Genomic DNA, 24,088 nt, shown 5'->3' with positions numbered 1-24,088 from the left:
AGAGGCCCGCACCGCACAAAAAAAAAAAAAAGCCAAAATATGTGGAAAAGTTTTAGGGATTTACTATCATTTTCAAGGTAGGTGCAAAAAGGCAGAACATATACCGGAATCTGATGTGTGAAATATTCTACCTTTATTATACCAACCTTGAGTAATTCATAAAGCTATGAGTTTTGATCTAAGCCTATGTTCTTCAGAATGTGGTTAACACACTTTTAATATTTACACTATCATCTGGTAACAGAATCCTTACTGAATAATTCAACTAACTTTACAAGTACAAATATCCTCATTGCAATTTGACTAAATTAATGTAATGTTTTTCTCTTCCCAACTTTGGATATGAGAGCAATTTTTCACGATTTAGTTCAAGCAGCTTTCCTTTATCATAGTGACTCCAAAACACCTTATATACACTAAGGCACGATGAGGCTTACAAATAATCTGCACCCCTACCCACCGACCCCCTTACCTGGAAGCTGTGATGAAAGTCCTCCAATACCACTGAATGCAGTTGTCTGATTTGGGGTTGAAAGGGGTGGAAATGCTTTTGCTGGTGACTGTGGGGTACTGAATGCAGAACCCAAATTTGGAGGAAAGCCCTGCATACTCTGGGTGTGAGGGGCAGCTGAACCACCTATACTAAGAGATGCCATTCCAGCAAGAGGGTCAATCTAAAGAAAAACATTATAAAAACGTATTAAACATACTTCAAGCAAAGGCAGACAAACGACACAGGTAAAGCAATCTTTAGCAACAGCTCTTCAAATGCTTTATATAAAGCAAAACCACACACAATCTTGATGATGCTTAAATCCCCAAATCAAGAGTACCAGTCATTTTTCTTATTATATCATAGATGGATTAGGTTTAAAGAGTTAGCCCCTGCCAAAGAACCAGAGCCACAATATGAGGGCTATAAAACTTCAAGAATAACATTTCATATGAATTTCTCTGAAGCTGTACTACTAAACATTTAGTAGTGACATGGGGCAGTCAGTAAAATTTCTAGTAAGCCCTTTTAAAACAAACAAATCTCTCAATGCAAGTTATTTAACTTTCAACACAATAAAAGCATTAGAAATTAGAAATCTAGTCAAAACAAATATATCTAGTCAAATTTGAGAATCTTGGGGTTGGAGGAGATCAGCTCTGATTTAAAAAATTAAAAAAAAATCAAAACAAAAAAACCCCCAAAACAAAAACAGAAACAAAAAACAAGGTATACTATTCACCAAAAGATTTTATAAAATATCTAATAACTGCACTTCTAAGCTTCTTAGTTTCTGGCATTATTTCAGACCTTTGTGACTATACAAAATAATACACAAAATGCCTTTTATAAAGTGGTCACTGAAGAATCACTAAATGCTCTTTCTTTTCTTAAAATAAACCCCAATCTGCCATTCAATGCAGCTGAAAATAGAAGCGGAATATGTTGCTCCCAGAGAGAAGGGGGTGGTTGGTGTCAGGGAGTAACTTAAATGTACCTTGTTTTTAAAAGAGCAGTTCAGTTGAGAGCTGAAGAGCCCCAGTTATAACAAGTCCTTATGCTCTAGCACTGTTGCTTGGCCCGTGAAGCTACAAACAAGACACATCAGGTTCAAAGGCAGTGCTTATTTCTCAAGTCTAAGTTATTCTTATTTTAAAAAGAAGCCCTAAATAAGTTGTTTTGTATCTTTCCTCTCATAGTCATGTTCTTTCTACTTAATGATTAAAATCTGTTCTCAACCACAATGCCTATTTATGGATCTCCTTTAAGTGGATACTAGACATGCAGTTATCTAAAATGTAATAAATTCAGACAAAAATTTCCTGAGTAGATTATTAATGATGATGTAGAAGTTTATTCTATTCCAAGTCTATGAACAAATGGAGATGTACCAAGTGTAGTGTTCATTTACCTGAACAGGAGAAATGGCATCTAAGCTGCTAGCACTAGGAGGGCGTCCTTTTGGCATAACTCCAGGTGGTGGCTGTCTGGCCTTGTTCATAACATTACTGCAGTTGGCTACCATGGTGAGGATGGTTTCTGATAACTCCTGAGAAACACTCCTTAAGAGAAATGAAAAGTGAAAAAGTCATATTATTCCCTAGAACACCTAAATAAACAAATCTAGGTTTCTAATAAAGAAAACTTGCTAGAACCTATGGCCAAATTTCCACCGTATCCCATGTTTTTGCACCTGTCATTAATCACCAGGATTTTCTGAGCACTGGCTTTCTCTTGAAAATATTTTTTACACCTCTGAAATTAAGCCTTGTGTATAGTGTTGCCTATGTATTTTGAAATATTACTCTGTAAGAAACATTCCATAGCCTCAACTACGTCATCAAAAATTATGCCCAAATCTGGACATATCAAAGTAAACAGGTAAGCAATTTTTAGACTAGGTTCTCATAGTCAAAAATAAGACTTTTATTTAAGTACAGATAAAAATGCCATACACATAGTCAGTAACTATATTTGGCAAGTACATACAGAATTGACTGACTTCTAAAATGTCAAATAGGATGCGCGGGTTCGATCCTTGGTCGGAGAACTAAGATCCTGCATGCTGTGCGGCGTGGCCAACAAAAACAGCACTACATCAAAACCTACAATTTTTTAATTTTTGCCAGCATGAAAAAAATGAATGGTTCAAATACGGACTAGAGGGAGGGGGCGATGTAGGGGCAAGGGATTAAGAGGTACAAACTATTATGTATAAAATAAGCTACAAGGTTATACTGTACAGTACAAGAAATACAGCCAGTATTTTATAATAACCATAAATGAAGTATAACCTTTAAAAATTATGAATTAGTACACCTTGACATATCATATTGTAAATGAAGGATATTCAATAAAAATAAAAAATATGGGCTACAAATGAAAATGAACAATGAGTTATTTTATCATCCACTGAAGCAAGGGAGAAAAATATTACAGACCACGGAAAAGAAAAGAGAGATGTCAACTCCTAAAGGTGTGGATCTACTTATTTAAGTTAGTAGTAAGTAGTAAAACCATTAATTTCCAAAAGTATTTCAAATAGAAGAACATGAGTAGCTGCCTCTAGCCTCTATGTATCTGGGTTAAAAATACCCACCTCCCCTGCAATTAAAACTTCACGTTAAAAAAACTTCATGGAGATAGCGTATTTCAACTTTCAGATTAGCTACAAGACAATGGGGAAATAGACCAACTGCCTCTGGTTATACTAAAAGGAGAACTTGCTATGGAGAAAAATTTTGCACCTAACAAAATTACACATGCATTTCTCTTTAATGTAACAATTATTTCTGGTGGGCCCAAATATACACTGGCAAAGATGATGGATGCAAAATGCTATTCGTTGCAACATTATTTGTGACACAGAGTGGAATAAACAGAATATCTACCAGTGGGTACTGATTTACTAAGGCACAAAACATCTATTCAGTGGAGTACAACAGATTAATTACAAGGAATAAGGAAACTATAATTTCATGGCGTGGACTCTGGGATATATGATCAAATGAAAGAAGCATAGTGCAATAAGTATATAATATACTACCTTTTCTACCGGAAAGAGGAAAATATATACTTTTCTAACACAGAGATAACCCACAAAATAAACAAAAATGGCTAACTACAGGTGAAGAAAAGAACAAGGTGGAGGTAAGAGAGTTCAAGGAAAATTTCAATATACCGTTTTAGAATTTTTAAGTATGGAACCGTATCTATGAAAACAAACCAAAAAAAACCCTTTAAATTAAAAAAGAAACCGTTCCAAAGACACCTATGCCATGTTAATGGCTACAAGTAATAGACAGTAATTATCATATTGTATTGAATACAAAATGCCTTCAATTGTAAGCCACACCATTATTTTACACACTACACAAAAAGAAAGTAACTGGGTTAATTCTAACTGTAAGAGGTCACCAATGAGATGCATCATCATTTCAGAGATGTTAAAAATATTAAAAACTGGGTGTCTTAGAATTGATAAAATATGGTTAAGTAAAATATTATTCTTACTATTTCAGAAGAACTTGTCATAACTGACACAATTCCAAACTTAAAAGACGCTACACTACTTACAAGGAACTGCCATAAATGCTTCACTCACCAATTAGTTACATTTTGCCCTATTTATTTAACCATTCTTTCTATATACTACTCTCCCTCGCAAACATTTTTAGGTTAGATACATCATGTATCTTTTATCCCGAAATAGTTTACTACCTGTTTTCTAAGAACAAGGACATTTTCTTACATAACCTTGTAAAATAATGATCGGGAAGTTTAACACAAGTTTAACAAGGATAGGCCAAGGTTCAAATTACATCAGTTGTTCCCGTAATGTCCTCAATGCTATTTCCCCCTTGGATCAGAAGCCGATCCATGGCACTGAGCTGTCACATCTCTTTAGCTTATTTTTTTTAACAGAAACCATTTTATTTATTTATTTTTGGCTGCGTAGGGTTTTAGTTGCTGCATGCAGGATCTTTCGCTGTGGTGCGCAGGCTCCAGAGCATGTGGGCTCTGCAGTTGTGGTGCACGGGATCCACAGCGCGTGGGCTCTGTAGTTGCCCTGTGGCATTGTGGGATCTTAGTTCCCTGACCAGGGATCAAACCCGCATCCCCTGCATTGGAAGGGAAGTCCCTCTTTAACTGGAAGAATTCATCAACTTTTACTTCTCTTTCTTAAACTTGATTTGAAAACCAAGTCAGTTTTTTAATACAATGTCCCTTGATTTGTGTTTGTCTGCTACTTTGTACTTTAGATGCACTGATGGCAGGACTACCATGTAACTTACACAACGTTCTTCTCAATGCATTTTATCGTGAGGCACATCGTGTAGAAATGAGCTGGTGATCTCCTGACCAATAACTTAATGTGGTATATACCGTAAAGTTACTACCTTTCCTCTTTGTGATTACTAAGTGATTTGTGGGGAAATACCATGAAATTATGTAATTATCCTGTTCCTCAAATATTCACTCATTACTTTTAGCATCCACTGAAGTTTTTTTTTGTTTTTTGTTTTTGTTTTGTTTTTTGCGGTATGCGGGCCTCTCACTGTTGTGGCCTCACCCGTTGCAGAGCACAGGCTCCGGACGCACAGGCTCAGTGGCCATGGCTCACGGGCCCAGCCGCTCCGCAGCACGTGGGATCTTCCCAGACCGGAGCACGAACCCATGTCCCCTGCATCGGCAGGCGAACTCTCAACCACTGTGCCACCAGGAAAGCCCTCCACTGAAGTTTTAACTCCACTGCAATTACTTCTATATTTATTACTGGAAGAACTTTCCTTCTTTGGCATTTATTTACTTTTAACGGCATAGACTGAATACTTTACATGCATTATTTCATTAAATTCGTCAAGACGGGAATTTCTAATAAATCAACAAAAGAAACTGAAACTGGGAGTTAGGTAAACTATCTCCCTATACATAAATCCAATATATTTTTTCCAATTTTAATATGCACTTAAATTTCCAAGAGAATATTCAATTCCAGATGGATTAAAATGTATAAATGCGAGGGACCAAACTTTAAAACTTAAAATTTTAGAACACTTAGAACTTATATAAACAGGGTTTCTCAACTGTTGCACTATTAGCACTCTGGACTGTATAGTTCTTCATTGTGGGAGGCTCTCCCATGCCTTGTAAGATATTTAACAGCATCCCTGGGCTTTACTCACTATATACCAGTAGCACACTTTTCTCTAATTATGAAAATCAAAAACAATGTTAAATGACTTCAAGGAAGCAAAATCATCCCCGGTTGAGAACCACTGGTTTAGAGATATACATGGGGAAAAATTTTTTAAAGCAAGAAAGGGCAAAATAAAATTCAAGCTCTATGTGGGAGAGTTAAGGAAACATCACTGGAAGACAAAGGTAACTTCAAAAGTACTGGTCATGTTATCATTTAAGTTGCATGAAGAATCACAGGTATTCATTTTAGTATGCTTCAGAACTTACAAAAAAGTACACAGGATAGGACATAAATGAGGATGGTGGAGTAAAAGACCTCCAAATATTCTCTCCTCCATAAAAGCAACTAGCAAAGAAAAAAACCTGTAGGAAACAACTTTTTCAGAACTCTAGAAATTAACCAAAAGTCTTTACAACACTCAAGGGAGGGAATTCCCTGGCGGTCCAGTGGTTAGGTCTTGCGGCTTTCACTGACAGGGCCCAGGTTCAATCCCTGGTCAGGAAAGTAAGATTCCACAAGTTGCACAGATGTGGCCAAAAAGAAAACAAAAACAAAAAAGGGAATTTTTACTCTGGAAAGATGATTAGATCTTGTAACAACAGCAAGCTTTATGGCGTCCTAATTTGCCCTCCTCCTATGCTCCCCTCAGGACTGAAAACACACACAGTGAAAACCAGCAGCCTGACAGCCACCAGATGAGAGGGCTCAGAACTGGGTTGAAACAACTTCAAAGCTTCATTCTCAGAGAAATGTCATTATTTCACCTCTCTGAGGATTCCCTGTGAGACCACAATGGCCAGGTTGTCTTTATTGGACCTAAGAATTGACCCAGGGCAAACAGCCTTTTCCCCATGCAGTATTTGCAGAAAACATTTTAAAGGTAATTGTTTCAACTTCCTGGCTGCCTGAGGTAGAAGGTACCAGTTTGAGCAAACAACAGGCTAACCAAAAAGTTTAAAAGGAAAACTGAGGAAATGAGATTCCCATGGGTGGAGCTTTGAAAAACTCCCACATTTTCCCAGAAATCAAGAAGGCCTGAGGGTATGTGTAGAGCTGTGCCAACATCTAAAGCTGTGCCACTCCCATGAAAGACCTGAGAAGGTCCAAGTTCTCCCCTCAAGCCAACCTTCAGGCTCTGCCTAAGAAGCAAGTGAATACTAAAGTGGAGTTGTCAAGAGACTGGCTTAGTGTTAAAGATGTGCCTAAACATGCACACCGAATCTTAGGGTAAAGAATAGCTTATTGATTCCAGAGTTTAAGAAAACCTCCAATCTTAGCTGAACACAGGGCTTACCCAAACAGAGATTTCAGTGACCAAAGATGACAAAGAATACAGACATTACTGAATTCGTTCAGAAAAGAGCAATAACAAAACAAAAAACGCTTGTGTGGGGGTAAAATCTGATTTCAAGAATTGCCACATTATTTAAACTTTCCAGTTTTCGACCACAAATTATAAGACATGCAACACACACACACGCATACGTGCACACACACACACAAAGAAGGCATGGCCCGTACGTAGGGAAAAAATGCTAACAAGAGAAATTGTCCCTCAGGAAGAACGGATGTTGGACTTAACCAGACAAAGACTTTAAATCAGCTATTTTAACATATGTTCAAAGAAAACAAAAAGTCAAAAGAACTACAGGGCCATTTCTCCACCTGTCTGGAAGGACATCGTTGAGCTGTCAAGGAGAAAAACTACCATGGCTTCCAGTTCTTTGACAAAACCTCAGATGCGTGGCCTTCTGGCCAAGCGTCTGTGATTTCATATTGCTGAAGCATTCATTATCTCCTTGGGAATTGCGGCTTTCTATAAGTTTGCTGTGACTGAACCAAGAAAGAAGGCCTATGTAGACTTCTACAGAAATTCTGATTCCATAAAAGATTTTGAGGAGATGAGGAAGGCTGGTATCTTTCAGAGTGTGAAGTGATTTTGGATATAAAGAATTTCTTTGGGTTGAGTTCCATGGAAGTTTGTCAATTACCTGTGTTCCTGAACTATGAAACTATGAACTATTAATATCTGGGCTAAGGAATAGCTTCTCTTGATAAATAAACGATTAACAACAACAACAACAAAAGAACTACAGGAAGTTTGAAAAAGATGTCTTATAAAACAGAGTGTATAAATACAAATTTAAAAAGAAAAAAGTAAAATAACTGAAATGAGAACTTCACTACGGGTTCCCAACAGCAGATTCAAGCAGGTAAAAAGCATCCAAGAACTTGAAGATAGTCCAATAAAGACTGAAAAACTGAAAGGGAAAAAAATAAACAGACTGAGACATGCGCAACACTACCAAAGGTACCAAACAAAACATAATGAGAGGAGATAGAAAGGGGTAGAAAGAGTATTTGTTGATAAAATGGCTGAAAACTTTCCAAATTTGATGAAAATTATTAATTTACACATCCAAGAAGCACAACGAATTCCAAGTAATATAAGCTCAAAGAAATTCATGCCTAGAGGGCTTCCCTGGTGGCTCAGTGGTTGAGAGTCCGCCTGCCGATGCAGGGGACGCGGGTTTGTGCCCCGGTCTGGGAAGGTCCCACATGCCGCGGAGCGGCTGGGCCCGTGAGCCATGGCCACTGAGCTTGCGCATCTGGAGCCTGTGCTCCACAACGGGAGAGGCCACAACAGTGAGAGGCCTGTGTAACGCAAAAAAAAAAAAAAAGTAATCCATGCCTAGAAACAACATGAATCAAGTTGTTAAAAGAAATAAATCTTAGCAGCAGCAAGAGGGGCAACTTATCATATACAAGGGAGCCATGAAAAAAATTAATAGCTATGGAAGCCAGAAAGTAGTGGGACGGCATATTCAGTGTTGAAGAAAAAGTAATGTCAATCAGAAATCCTTTATTTGACAAAACTATCCTTCAAATATAAAGGAAAAATTAAGATTTTCTCAGATAAACAAAAGCTGAGGTAATTCATTGCTAACAGTCCTGCCCTAATAGGAAATAATAGAGGGACTTTCCTGGTGGCACAGTGGTTAAGACTCTGCCGCGCTACCAATGCAGGGGGCCTGGGTTCGATCCCTGGTCAGGGAAGTAGAACCCACATGCATGCCGCAACTAAGAGTTTGCATGCCGCAACTAAGGAGACCACGAGCCGCAACTAAGACCCAGCACAACCAACTAAATAAATAAATAAATAAATACTTTTTTTTTTACAAAAAAGGAAAGAAATAATAGAAACCCTTTGGGCTGAAATGAAGACACTATACAGTAACTTGAATCTGTATGAAAAAACAGAGCACCCGTAAAGGGACGTAGGTAAATATAAAACACATTATGATTGTATTTTTTGCTTATATATAATCTTTTTATCTCCTACTTGGCTTAAAGGACAATTATTACATTAAACAATAACATCAAATCTTTTGATGGGCACACAATGTATAAAGATATTATTTGACAATAGCAGCACTCTGAAGGACGAAAGGAACAGAACTGTTTAGAGGAAAGTTTTGTATCTTACTGAACTTCAGTTGGTGTTAATTGGAACTACATTGTTTTGAGTTAAAAATGTTAATTTTAATACCCAAAGGAAAAAAAACCTCAAAAACATGTCAAAGTTAACAGCAAGGAAATTAAGATGATACACTAGAAAGATTTATTTAATACTAAAGGAGGGGACTTCCCTGGTGGTCCAGTGGTTAAGAATCCGCCTGCCAATGCAGGGGACACGGGTTCGAGCCCTGGTCCGGGAAGATCGCACATGCTGCAGAGCAACTAAGCCCGTGCGCCACAACTACTGAGCCTGTGCTTTGGAGCCCGTGAGCCACAACTACTGAGCCCGTACGCCACAACTACCAAAGCCCACGTGCCTAGAGCCCATGCTCCGCAACAAGAGAAGCCACCGCAATGAGAAACCCATGCACCACAACGAAGAGCAGCCCCCGCTTGCCGCAACTAGAGAAAGCCCGCACGCAGCAATGAAGATCCAATGTTGCCAAAAATAAATAAATTAATTAATTAAAGACAGAACAAAACAAAAATAACACTAAAGGAGGCAGTAATGGAGGAATGGAGATGCAAAACAGACATACGACATATAGAAAAACTAAGCAAAAGAGCATGGGTAAATCCTACCTTAGCAGTAATTATGTCAAATGTAAATAAATTAAATACTCCAATTAAAAGGCAGAAATGGTCAAAATGGATTTTTTAAAAATAATCCAATTATATGCTGTCTAAAGGAGACACACTTTAGATTTTTTAAAAACACATATAACTTGAAAGTAAAAAATGAAAAAAGGTATGCCTTGCAAACCTTAACCAAAAGAGTACTACAATGACTATACTAATTTCAGACAAGATAGCCTTTAAGAAAAAAAATTAATAGACAAAGATACTTTATAATAATAAAAAGGCCAATCCAACAGAAAGACATAACAATTATACACATATACACAATTAAAAACAGAGTCCCGGGCTTCCCTGGTGGCGCAGTGGTTGAGAGTCCGCCTGCCGATGCAGGGGACATGGGTTCGTGCCCCGGTCCGGGAAGATCCCACATGCCGCGGAGCAGCTGGGCCCGTGAGCCATGGCCGCTGAGCCTGCGCGTCCGGAGCCTGTGCTCCGCAACGGGAGAGGCCACAACAGTGAGAGGCCCGCATACCGCAAAAACAAAAAAAAAACAAAAAAACAGAGTCCCAAAACATATGAAGGGAGAATTAAAGGGAGAAACAGATAATTCAAAAATATAGCTGGAGGCTTCTATACCCCACTTTCAGTAATGTGTAGAGTCAACAATACTTTATTATAAACTTCAAAGTTGCTGAGAGCCTACATCTTAATTGTTCTCACCACAAAACATAAATGATAATTATATAACATGACAGAGATGTTAGCATAAAAAAACCTAACCTTCCAATTAATAAATTTTTTAAAAGTTCAAACTAAACCCAAAATAAGCAGAAGGAAGGAAATAATAAAGGTTAGAGCTGCAATAAACTAAATGGAAGACTTGAATTACTAAAACCAGAAATTGAAAGAGAGGACATTACTACCAACATTACAGAACCAAGAAAGATTATGGGGTATCGTATGCTAACAAATTAGATAAGCTAGATGAAATAGACAAATTCCTAGAAAAACACAAACTACTGAATCTAACTCCAGAAGAAACAGAAAATCTCAACACAGCAGTAACAAGTAGAGATACTGAATTAGTAAACAACATTTATCCACAAGAAAAAGCCCAAGACCAGAGGGATTCACTGAATTCTATGGAACATTTAAAGAATTAACACCAAACCTTCTCACAAAAATTAGAAGACTGGACACTTATCAACTCATTATATGAGGCCAATATTATCCTGATACCAAAACCGAAGACAACACAAGAAGACTACAGAACAATATCCCTTAGGAATACAGACACAAAAATGCTCACCAAATACTAGCAAACTGAATTCAGCGGCATATAAAAAGGAAGTGTATACAAAGACCAAGTGAGATTTATCCCAGGAAGGCAAGGTTTTTTAACATCCAAAAAATCAATTAACATAATATATCACACCAATAGAATAAAAAACAAAAACCACATGATCATCTCAATAGATGCAGACAGAAACATTTGACAAAATGCTTTAATGAAAAAACACCAAACAGAGACTTCCCTGGCAGTCCAGTGGCTAAGACTCTGAACTTCCACTGCAGGGGGCATAGGTTGCATCCCTGGGTCAGGGATCTAGGATCCTGTGTGCCTTGAGGCGCAACCAAACCCAAACCAAACCAAACCCATCACTCACACACAACACACACACACTCTCACTCTCCCTCTCTCTCTCACACACACCCCCCCCAAACTAACTAGGAAACCCCCCTCAATGTGAAATATAACTATAAAAAACCCACAGCTAACATCATAGTTAATTCTGAAACACTGGATACTTTCCTCCTAAATCAGGAACAAGATAAGGCTGTCTGCTCTCACCACTTCTATCTAACTTTAGACTGGAGGTTCATGACTTGTACAAAATATCTAACAATAAGCATAACGAAAGAAGTGCAAATATCACTGAAAGAAATCAGAGCCCTAAAGAAATGGGTAAATATCTCAGATTCATGAATTGAAAGGCTTAATATTGTTAAAATGGCACTATTCCCCCAAATGATCTAAAGACTCTACATAATCCTTATCAAAATCTCACTGGGCTATGTAATTTATTTGCAGAAATTGACAAGATGACCCTAAAATTCTTATGAAAATTCAAGGGATGCAGAATGACCAAAACAATCTTGAAAAAGTACAGCAAAGTTGGAGAACTCACACTTCCCAATTTTTAAAGTTACTAAAGGGACTTCCCTGGTGGCGCAGTGGTTAAGACTCTGTGCTCCCAACGCAGGGGGCCCGGGTTTGCTCCCTGGTCAGGGAACTAGATCCCACATGCATGCCGCAACTAAGAATTCGCATGCCGCAACTAAGAATTCGCATGCCACAACTAAGGACCCTGCCTGCCGCAACCAACACCTGGTGCAACCAAATAAATAAGTAAATAAATATTTTTTTTAAAAAAGTTACTAAAAAGCGACAGTAATCAAGACAGTGTGGTACTGGCATAAGGATAGACAAGATCAATGGAATAGAACTAAGAGCCCAAAAATAAACTCATATATTATGTGTAACTGATCTTTTAGAAGACAATTCCACAGGGACAGACCAGTCTCTTCAACAAATGGTGTTAGGACAAATGAATATTCACATGCAAAACTATGCTTTTGGGATCCTGTCTCACACCACATACAAAAAAATTAACTCAAACAGATCTCACACATATTTTATGTAGTATATATAGTACTTTGGACTTAAAAACCACTGGATTACCTTAGATGCTGTCACTTTTAATCATTCAACCCCTTTTCCTCAAATCAACAATTATCCATTCAATCCAATTCCAATATTAAACAGTCATTTTCAAGCATGCTCTTCTTACCCTGCACAAGCTTGTAAACAGGCCAACATTGTCGCCAGAGTTTCTGGAGGAAGTTGAGCACTTTTGGGCTGATCTTTCTCTGGTGCAAGTCCACCCAAAATAGAAGGACACCGTCTCTTTAAAAAAGTCATACAAGCCTGGATAAAAGGCTCCTGGAAAAGAGAAAGTCTCTCTGTATTTGAAATTCATCATTAATTGCTTTCAGATAAGACTAAGCACTACGACTAAAATCCAGAATACAATAACATCTTCATTGCCACTTTCTTAAGCTATCTTGACCACCAAAAATTAAAAGCAGTAATAAACAGACAAATCCTTACTCCATGCTCTCGAATTTTATCTGTGAGCCACTTGTCAAGTTTGAGGTATTCACGACGTGAAGCAAGTGCAGCAAGGTCAATAACAAAGGCAAATGGAGTACCATTTAGCAGCATTGACAAGGCCTAAAGAAAAAGGATATTAGAAACTACGAGTCAAGCAACTGAGTAACTTTTCTGTCCTATTTTCTGTTTCCAGTTTTTATTTTCACAAACTAGTCTAAATAAAACATACTGCTAATATTTTCTTAGTCATAATTTTTTAAACAGCTTAGTAGAAATCAATGGTAACACTTGTCCCTACTTAAAATAAGATCACATTTCAAAGACAAACACATGACTTTACCTTCAAAATAAACTTTACCCTGTGTTTTTTCAAATAATTTAACCTAAAGCAAAGCAAAACACAAAAGCGTGAAAAATTATCCTTACCCATTTTTAAAAATCTAAACTCAGGCTTACTCTAACCTAAGTACAACTACAACACCATTACCAGTGATCAAAGACATCAAGAATCAGACTATTTGTCAAAAGACCCTGTTAATGCTAATGAAATCTGCAAAAGGGTTGAAAGCCAACCAGCTTCTCCAAAAATTGTATCTCACAGATTACATCTGAAGTCAATTATCACTTGCTTTAAAACAGCCTTACAAATATCACAGAAGACCAAACAAAATTCAGTGAAATGTAAATGAAAACATTTTTACATTTCTAAAACCACTCTTCTTCCGATCTCTTTCTACATACAAGGAAATATTCTAAATCTCAACCATTCTAGCTAAGAGTTAGTCACATGTGAATTATTCCTAAAGCACCTATGTTACATAAAAATGTTATTTTTTATCATTAATAAATAAAAACCGTTAATCTGTCCCTCCAAGCTCACCTTCAAGTCCTGGGCCACATCAAGTATTCGAGACAATTTGGCCTGGTCATACTGCTCCCCTCGCATGTACCATTCTGCCATTGCATGCATGATAAGTTGGCGGATTGAGGGAGACTGTCCCTAAGAAAAGAAAAAGGAGGGTTAAATAGCACTACTACTGACCATTTTGATAGGCTGTTGCAAATGCTATTGCAAATGCTGATTTTACTTGTATTTATGTAAAACTGAGGTGTATCAGTGCAGACAACAAAGCTCAAGCCTCAAGCACTGATTACAGTGACTTTTTTTTGTGTGTGTGTGGGAAAGCAGTTTTTTTCCTTATTTCCCAAGTGAAGCCTACCCCCAAAACCCTGGGGTCATATAGTCACACACAACAAATTTATTTGTCCTATAAAAGTCTGCCTATACATTTTCAAAGCCGAAGTATGATGAGAATATGAGGATGCATCAAGTTTATACGGTCCCTTAAATTAAATCACAAATCACGGGCTTATAAAAACAAAACAGTTTAAGGTAATCATCTCTCATGCTGCACAGGGTACTATTTTATCAGTATTTCTGGGACTAGAGTTTGTACATTCTAAATCTAGCTATTTTCACAAGTGATCATGCTCATTTTTCGTAATTATTCAATTTCTTTTTTTAGCAGAAAACAGCCTGTCTTTGATGACTTATCTAAAGGTGTGCAGTTGAATGGTAATTTAGAAAATGTTTCTCACAGAAGCAACAGCAAGGCAATTAACTATCACTGTCTAAATCACTTTCCAGTAACTGTCTTAGACTGACAGAAAGTCCTAGCGAAACAAGTATCTAACCAGGAGTGGAGATACAAGTCCTTCCACTCTGCCCTTGCCACCTCACAGATGTGGTGAGAAAAGCCTAAGAATGTCTGGGCTACAAACTATTGGTTAAATGTTTGATAAGCATTACTATCATGCGATTTGAGTCTCTAGAAATGGAGTTGGTCTGACTGAAAAGCATGCAACCAAGGCTAAAGTTTTTCATTTATAAAGTCTTACCTGAATTTTTAAAAGCACTTGTTTATAACAAACGACAGCAGGAATATCTTAAAAAGGGAAGGGGCACTTGATATAAAGGGGAAGATGACTGTTTTTTCTTAAAGCTTCTACATATACCTTTATTTAAAATGTAGGCTATGGGGCGGGGAATCAATGGACAAAAGAGTATTTGTCAAATATATTCTACAAAATTGGCAAGGGGGGGCAGGAGTACAAGGGCTTGAAATCTCAGCAGGAACCAAAATAAAATTTAAATGCTGGATTTGGATAAAACAAAATTATGTCAAACTGCTTTATGATCTTCTTCAATTTACTGTTAAAAAGTGAAATGAGAACCTTCTGGTTCTATGATAAATGATTAAGCTCTTTACTGCTATCGAAAGGATACTGGTACACTAGCAATACAGACCTTTCATAATACTGATTTGTTTTAACTGTCTTGCCTCCTTGTTCTTTCAAGTTTTATACTTTAATGCCCACATGATGCTAAAAGATAAAGTAAGTTTTATAGAGTGAGACTTTTTCAGAATGTCAAAATTCCAAGATTGACAATTTCTCTAGATGAACATCATCAAAACAATGTCAATTATGCAGAAACAGAATCACAGATGTAGAAAACAAACTTGCAATTACCAAGGGGGGGAAGGGGAGGGTGGGGTGGGATGAACTGGGAGATTGGGATTCACATATACACACTACTATGTATAAAACAGATAACTAATGAGAACCTACTGTACAAAAACTCTACTCAATGCTCTGTGGTGACCTAAATGGGAAGGAAATCTAAAAAAGAGTGGATAGGGCTTTCCTGGTGGCGCAGTGGTTGAGAATCCACCTGCCAATGCAGGGGACATGGGTTCGAGCCCTGGTCCAGGAAGATCCCACATACCGGGAGCAACTAAGCCTGTGCGCCACAACTACTGAGCCTGTGCTTTGGAGCCCGTGAGCCACAACTACTGAGCCCGCGTGCTGCAACTACTGAAGCCCGCACACCTAGAGCCCGTGCTCCACAGGAAGAGAAGCCACAGCAATGAGAAGCCCGCGCACCGCAACGAAGAGTAGCCGCCTCTCACCACAACTAGAGAAAGCCCACGCGCAGCAACGAAGACCCAATGCAGCCAAAAATTAAAATAAATTTAAAAAAATAAAAAATAAAAGTGGATACACGTATACATATAACTGATTGACTTTGCTGCACAGCAGAAACCAACACAACATTGTAAAGCAACTATACTCTACTCCAATAAAAATTAATAAAAAAAGAAATGTTGGGACTTCCCTGGTGGTCCAGTGGTTAGGACTCCATGCTCCCAATGCAGGGGGCCTGGGTTTGATTCCTGGTCAGGGAACTAGATCCCCCAATGCCACAACTAAGACCCTGCATGCCACAACTAAGATCCCACATGCTGCAACTTAAACCCGGCACAGTCAAATTAAAAAAAAGAAAGAAAGAAAGAATGTCCATTATGGGGTGGGGGGAGATAAACTGGAAGGTTGGGATTCACATATACACACTACTATATATAAAACAGATAACTAATAAGGACCTACTGTATAGCACAGGGAACTCTACTCAACACTCTGTAATGGCCTATATGGAAAATGAATCTGAAAAAGAGTGGATACATGTATATGTAATAACAGATTCACTTTGCTATACACCTGAAACTAACACAACATTGCAAATCAACTATATCCCAATAAAAATTTTTAAAAAAAAGAATGTCAGTAATTAAGACAAAGAAATGGTCATATCTTACCTGCCCATGCCATGCATAGTGCAAAATTATAGCTGAGTTAGGGTGGTTTCCAAGGAAAATTGGCATCAGAGTGGAGATGAGTTCATGGCGCAAGGTGTGCCAGGAGGTGTTGATTTGTAGTAAGGCCAATACCAGCATGTCTGGACAGTGTTTGATAGGGAAGCTGAAGAGTTGTTTGACTTGCTCATATTGCCCTACCTCTGCGAGCCTCAGGAGAGATTCAATCAAGTCCAAGCTCTTCCTAACAAGAATGGAAGTAAGATACTCTATCAATGAAAATCTAAGTACACAAAATTCATTTTCCAAATAAGCGATACCAGCTATCAAGACAAAACCAAGTTGCTGTCATCTTTTAATATTTGAAAAATATTTAAATTGGTGCTGTTCATCTCAAATATATAATGCTGGTATGCTTTCAAACTAATTTCAAAGGCAGTCCAAATTAAGAGAATACATGATGAAGGGGAGCAGACACGACTGACCATGTGCATAACCATGGACTGCCTTACCCAAGAGCTACCATCAAAAACTTTTGTGATTAGAGTACAAAATAAAAACAAAAAATAGCAGTTTAGAAACAGTCAAAAATCCAACACAAATATAGATATAATTATACATAAGAAAAATTCTACATAAAAATACAGCCTGACACAACACTGTAAATCAACTATACTTCAATTAAAAAAAAAAAAAAAGCCCAAACACTTTGGTCACACCAAGTTTTTACTTAGGTGCACAATGCCCCCTATGAATTATTCAAGAAGCTAAATGTGGTTGACTTCAATCAAGCCTCAAGGTTTTTTGTTTTTTGTTTTTTTGTGTGGGCCTCTCACTGTTGTGGCCTCTCCCGTTGCGGAGCACAGGCTCCAGACACACAGGCTCAGCGGCCATGGCTCACGGGCCCAGCCGCTCTGCAAGCCTCAAGGTTTTGCTACCCTTAGTCCATGAAAACTATGGGGATAGGGATCAAATTAAACACCATGAGAAAATAGACACCCCATACCACAGGGTAGACTATAGGATAACTGATCCTACTTCTCCATTAAATCGATGGCCAACAATGATATTTAAGAAAGAAAAAAAAAGAGGGAGAAGAAAGACTTACAGCATAAAAGAAACTATGTGGACCTTGTTTGGACTCTCAATCATACAAACTGTTAAAAAGCATTCTTGAGACAATTAGGGAAACCTGAATATATAGCTACATTAAGGAATTATTAAATGTATATGACATTTCAATTTTATAGAAGAGACCTTTATAAAATATAAAATAAAATGAAGACATACTGCCGTACACATTAGACTTAACAGGAGAAAAAAAAAAAATCAATCGTATACATCCAATGTTGGCTAGCACCTGGGAAAGGACACAATTCAGAACAAACCACTGTTTCCGTCAATCTTTCAGAACAGGGATCAGCAAACTACATCCACAAGCCAAATCTCACCCACTGCCTATTTCTGTAAATACTGTTTTGTTGGAACAGAGCCACACCCATATTTACATTGTGCTACAATTAAGAGTTAAGTAGTCGCTACAGAGACCATCTGGCCTGTAAAGCCCTTTACAGAAAGTTTACCATCCTTTGTTTTATAAGATGTGTCCCAGGGGGGCTTCCCTGGTGGCGCAGTGGTTGAGAGTCCGCCTGCCAATGCAGGGGGCACGGGTTCGTGCCCCGGTCTGGGAGGATCCCACATGCCGCGGAGCGGCTGGGCCCGTGAGCCATGGCCGCTGAGCCTGCACGTCTGGAGGCTGTGCTCCGCAACGGGAGAGGCCACGACAGTGAGAGGCCCGCGTACCGCAAAAAAAAAAAAAAAAAAAAAAGATGTGTCCCAGGGGAGTATGGTTGGAAAAAATGGAAGAAACATAAAGTAGATGTCTTTGGGGACCAATCCAGTCCATGCCCCCTCTGCATAGCTGTGGGTGTATTATAACAGTGATGGAAGTACTTTTACCATCCTTATCTCACATCCCCAGAGAGGAGTTAGTTCCAGAAGAAACCAACTGAGCCAGTCAGATTCTCCAGCAGAAATTTTGAATTGAAACTCAGAGAAAATAGACAATTCAGCTTAAAGTTTTAGATTTCATGCGTTGGCCATTTTGAGCCACTTACAAAAGCAAGCAAGCAAATCTACAGAGAGAAGAAAGGGATTTAACATTAAGGGAGAAGTAAAAACCTCCTTCTAACATTTGATTGTTACAGAAAATATACAATGGCAGACATTACAAGAGGAAAGATGTATCTAGTGATAAGGAGACTAAATATAGATTTTCATCCACCAACACCCTACTATATAAAAATTTAGGGTAAGTAGGCTTACTAAAAATACTGTTTCGTTTAAACCTTTTAACTACGTAGTTGGCTCACTATTAATCTTATAATTCAAAAAAGTATAAGTCACCCTTTCAAGAAAAGCTAGATGAAGAGTGTTTACCATGTGGCAATTTCTCGATTGTCATCCTCTGGTGGTGCTTTCAGAATATCAGTGGCAACAGTATGACATGGGTAGTCGGCAAAACAGAAGATCTCTGGATTTATAAGGGAATGCTGAATGAAGGAGAGCTGGAACAAAAGAAAAAAGTCCTTACTACCATAAATGACTGTGAATGTTATAAAAATGTGAAACATTTTCACTAGGCTAATCTCAATCTTAATCTTAATTCTCACTCATCAGAATGAAATTTCCCTTTAAAATCTTAATTATTCGATCTTTCAAAACCACATACAAGTCAGACAAATGCAAGGTGCATGGTGAGGTGACCTTGGAGACAAACATCATTAAACTATTGGGAAAACAGTTTGATTGCTACACTTCAGCTGAGTCTGACTGGTACTAAACTATAATAATGTTCCTTCAAAACTTATCAGAGTCTGCTTTTCTGAGCAATGCAAAACAAATTCTACATTAAAAGAATATTTTAATCAATGGATAGACAGCACTATCTAAGCCATGATTCTTTGCCTCTTCTATAGCTAAACGTCATTCACTTACCTGGCCTTCTGCATGTTTCCAAGGTCTGTATATGAGGTCTACAGGGAACACTTCCATACCCAGACCCCTTTGAATGCCATACACTACATTATGAAGTCCTTTACTGTCACGAATTTGAAATCCAGGATGGTCCAGTTCGTAAGTTACTTCCTTGAAATTCAAACTTGGGTTCTAAAAAAGAAAAGCATTTCAAAGTTTAATGAAAAGGGACTTCCCTGGTAGTACAGTGGTTAAGAACCCGCCTGCCAATGCAGGAGACACAGGTTCAATCTCTGGTCCGGGAAGATCCCACATGCTGTGGAGCAACTAAGCCCATACACCACAATTACTGAGCCCACGAGCCACAACTACTGAAGCCCGCGCACCGCAACTACTGAGCCCACGTGCAGCAACTACTGAAGCCTGAGCGCTCTAGGATCCTCGTGCCGCAACTACTGAAGCCCGCGCAGCTAGAGCCTGTGCTCCGCAACAAGAGAAGCCACCGCGAATGAGAAGCCCGCGCACCGCAACAAAGAGTAGCCCCCGCTCTCTGAAACTAGAGAAAGCCCACACAGAGCAACGAAGAACCAATGCAGCCAAAAAAAAGTTTAATGAACAAAAGTGTACGTATTTTGATTGCTTTATCCAAAGAGCCATATTAAATCTGAAGTTCAATCAAGATGGTCTAATTATAGACTCAAAATCATCTAAATCTTTCTGGCATTTCCAAAGAGACTTGGAAAGGTAAATTCTTAATATTCAAAATAAACTGGCTCTACTAGCAAGCTACTCCAAGTTACCTTTCAGTTCACAACATACTTGTGAATATGTGAGTACATAAAGGGGAATTCTCTTCCCCTACTTTAGTCCAACGAACACTCCCATCCCAATATGGCAAACAGATAACGCTGCACTTAGTGCCTCATCTTTACAGTAAGATTCCACTACCTTGGAACAAAGTTGTAAAGATAAATCAATTACCCCAAATATCAATCTTAATTAACAAGGACTTCCCAGGTGGTGCAGTGGTTAAGAATCCTCCGGCCAATGCAGGGGACATGGGGGTTTGATCCCTGGTCCGGGAGGATCCCACGTGCCGCAGAGCAAATAAGCCCGTGTGCCACAACTACTGAAGCCCGCGCGCCTAGAGCCTGTGCTCCACAACAAGAGAAGACACCGCAATGAGAAGCCCGTGCACCGCAACGAAGAGTAGCCCCTGCTCGCCGCAACTAGAGAAAGCCTGTGCGCAGCAATGAAGACCCAATGCAGCCAAAAATAAATAAATTTATTTTTAAAAAAAATCTTAATTAACTAAAGATCTCCCCTAAAAGCATCCCAATGTATGCATCAGGAAAAGTGGTCTAGATTCTTTATGTCAAAATGACTAAAAATTCCATTCAAAAATGTTTTATGAAAAGGTATTCATAAAAGCAGTATGAGATTCCTTAAAGAAACACAAAGCAAAGGAAACACATTTAGAGAAGATAATTTACCAAACACTCTGCACCAAGCAATAAGAATATTTTGTGCTTGGGACTTCCCAGGTGGTCCAGTGGTTAAGACCCTGCGCTCCCGATGCCAGGGGCACAAGTTCGATCCCTGGTCGGGGAACTAAAACCCCGCATGCTGCACAGCGCGGCCAAAAAGAAAAGGGGGAAAGAAAAAAAAGAAGAATATTTTGTGCTTGAAAGAAGAAAAGGCTGTGCACACTTCATAATTAAATCTCCAACCAAAGCATAATGTACAGTTTAGTTTTGCTCTAAGGTGACGCCTTTCAATCCATGAAAACTTTAATGCTTGCTTTGTATATGGTACAAAGAATAAACGTCAGTTGGGGTATTCACTCTAAGACAACAATGGCATTCAGAGGCAACATTTTTTTCTTTCTAAAATTTGTTTCAAGGACTGACTGTGACAGAATAAAACCATAAATATACTATTAAACAGCATTATCCTAGAGAGAGTTAAGTTTGGTAAATCCACAGGCGTGCCCCTATGGTTTCCTCCTCCCATCCTTGGAAGTAAATCAGAAAAATTATTAACCCAATGTGTATCTGAAATTGTCCTCTGTTCACTTTCTACAAAAAATTGTACAGAAACTCAAATATACGAGAAAAAGGAAGAAGAAAGAAAAGAGGTTACTAATTCAACTATTCAAATCCACAGTGAAGGTGTTCAATTTATAGCCTTTGCACTCTCTGAAATCAAAACATAGGTTCAGATAACGTGGAAAACTGTCCTTGTCTGCAATTTTTAAAAAAAAGTTTTTCAATAGTGCAATAAAGTACAAAGATGAAACTGAGGGAAAAACATGTTTTCATATTTGCAAGACAACCACAGGTTAAAAACAAATCAGTAAGGACTTCCCTGGGGTACAGTGGTTAAGAGTCCACCTGCCAATGCAGGGTACACGGGTTTGAGCCCTGGTCCGGGAATATCCCACATGCCACAGAGCAACTAAGCCCGTGTGCCACAACTACTGAAGCCCGCACGCCTAGAGTCCGTGCTCCACAACAAGAGAAGCCACCGCAGTGAGAAGCCTGTGCACCGCAACGAAGAGTAGCCCCTGCTCGCCGCAACTAGAGAAAGCCCATGCGAAGCAATGAAGACAAAAATAAATTACTTTTTTAAAAATTAAGAAAGAAAAAACCCAAACCAATTAGTAACTGGTTATCCTTAAGTGCTAAAACTGTGGTTTTATTTTGCTTTTCTTCCTTTTCACTCTCTAAGTTTTCTGCCATGATCACATGTTATTTTTTCCCCTCCTCTATTACTAAAGAGTAGGTCTGAACACCATAAATCCATCTACTATTAAGAAAAATAAAAAGAAAACACACTGATGCTGTTAGTAGTAAGGTCACACAGAGAACAGTATGATTCCCTGTTACTCAATTTTACTTATAAGTTACAAATGTAGGAAACTAAAAATGAGAAATAGGATAGACAAATGACCTGACACCTTATCAAGAATGTTATGGAAGTATGTATTTGTAGTCTTTAGTGTTACATTTTGTTCCTTGACATTTTATGAACAAGACTGAAAACATTCCATCTTGATCTTGACTCCACTGTTCTCTCACTGACTAAATTTCATCACTCCCTTTTAATAACTACAAGTTTCACTTTTTTATGTTTTAACAGTTCAACATTTTAGGAGAGGTACGTTGTTTATCTGGGGACCAATTATTTAGTTTGTGGATATTTCAGAACTGAAAGTAGTAAGATAAGTATGGATTTTTATTATCCCTATAATAATATCCCATAAACAAAGTTGGCAGGGTTTTTGTTGCACCTTCCAGAAAACATCCAGAAGACATCCTTTCTCCTCAGTAATTCCTCATACAATCATTACTTTGTAACAAATTCATCCTCCTCAAAAAACCACACACTAACAACCTACCAAATCACCTCAGCAGTGCTACTGAGAATTGCATAGCAACAATTCATTATGAACAAAGCTAGACTTTGATTGCATACTATTTCCAGTACTTAATTATCTCGGACCCTTCATTACTTTAGAAGTCAGAAATTATAAAACATTGCAGTTCTCATTCAGCTAGGCACTTTATTCATTAAAATTTTCTTTCTTTGGGCTACTTCATACTAACATCATAAATATATAACATTACATGTGTACTCACCAGTTCTTTGAGAACATCAATCAAGACTTCTACATTCCATGTGTGTGCCTGTGCTCCATCACTTTTATCTTTTCCATCACTCCAGATCCCACTGCCAGGAGCAGAGATACTCTGTAGAAGTAAAATCTGAATTAAACAAAGCCAACTACTCAATGTGTTCGGCTCTGGTTGGTAGAACAATCATACTGTAATTTAATAAATAAAATAAAGAGGGCAGGACATTAATTCACTTTGTAAAATAGTTTATTTCCACACCTACCTGTAATGGAATTCCATCTGTTAATCCTGAATGAGTTCGAGCCATCATTCCCAAAACCCTTGCAACCTGGGCAGCTGTGACCTCCCGAACACCAAACTGCATGATTATATTGCGACATTCTTCAATACTGAAACAGAAATTTAACTTCAGAAAAATGGTACCCTCAATACCAAAGTTAAGAAACACTCATATAAAATGCACTTGAGTGAAGTCGCTAGAGTTTTACTAACACAGAGAGTAATAAGCTTCATTTCTTGTTACTTTCACATAGCTAAGAATGTAAAATCCACCTACTTAAGGAAATAGAAAAAGTTTAAAATACCGATGGAAGAAGGAAGTATGAGTTAACAGTAGTATCTACAAAGAGACAAAATTATCCTCCTCAATCTTCGGTATAAATCAAGTTATTCTTTAAAATACTGATAACTCAAGGGTTATTCTGGTATGTGCAAAGCCCTGAAAATGTATTTTAACTTTTTCACTTTGCATCAACAGAAGTTTTATGCCAGGCACATTTATACACACACAAGAAATACACTTTCAAACCTAAGTGGAAATGTGGTTTGTATGAGTTTTAAAAACATTAA

General features: G+C 38.2%; 1 protein-coding gene and 1 pseudogene across 9 annotated transcripts in view; one reads left to right on the top strand and one right to left on the bottom strand.

The window, feature by feature from the left end:
• CNOT1 (CCR4-NOT transcription complex subunit 1) overlaps window positions 1–24,088 on the bottom strand; it is a 104,961-nt gene that overhangs the window by 35,927 nt on the left and 44,946 nt on the right. For all 8 annotated transcript variants that reach the window (XM_081216863.1, XM_081216862.1, XM_081216867.1 and 5 more), the window contains 10 exons: window positions 23,502–23,628; window positions 23,243–23,353; window positions 19,623–19,793; window positions 19,065–19,192; window positions 16,629–16,869; window positions 13,850–13,969; window positions 12,967–13,089; window positions 12,647–12,798; window positions 1,905–2,055; window positions 473–674 (listed from right to left, as the gene is read on the bottom strand). In XM_081216863.1, the coding sequence (XP_081072989.1) occupies window positions 473–674; window positions 1,905–2,055; window positions 12,647–12,798; window positions 12,967–13,089; window positions 13,850–13,969; window positions 16,629–16,869; window positions 19,065–19,192; window positions 19,623–19,793; window positions 23,243–23,353; window positions 23,502–23,628 (1,526 nt within the window). The remainder of the gene's footprint in view (window positions 1–472; window positions 675–1,904; window positions 2,056–12,646; window positions 12,799–12,966; window positions 13,090–13,849; window positions 13,970–16,628; window positions 16,870–19,064; window positions 19,193–19,622; window positions 19,794–23,242; window positions 23,354–23,501; window positions 23,629–24,088) is intronic.
• LOC308606255 (cytochrome c oxidase subunit 6C-like) lies at window positions 7,354–7,884 on the top strand (annotated as a pseudogene). Its single transcript has one exon. The product of its transcript is annotated as a cytochrome c oxidase subunit 6C-like (transcript).

Source organism: Mesoplodon bidens, assembly GCF_964165515.1.
Source record: "Mesoplodon bidens genome assembly, chromosome: 18".
In the NCBI taxonomy this organism is placed as follows: Eukaryota; Metazoa; Chordata; class Mammalia; order Artiodactyla; family Ziphiidae; genus Mesoplodon; species Mesoplodon bidens.
The sequence above is the reverse complement of the archived record's forward strand: the minus strand, read 5'-3'. Positions and strand labels throughout refer to the sequence as shown.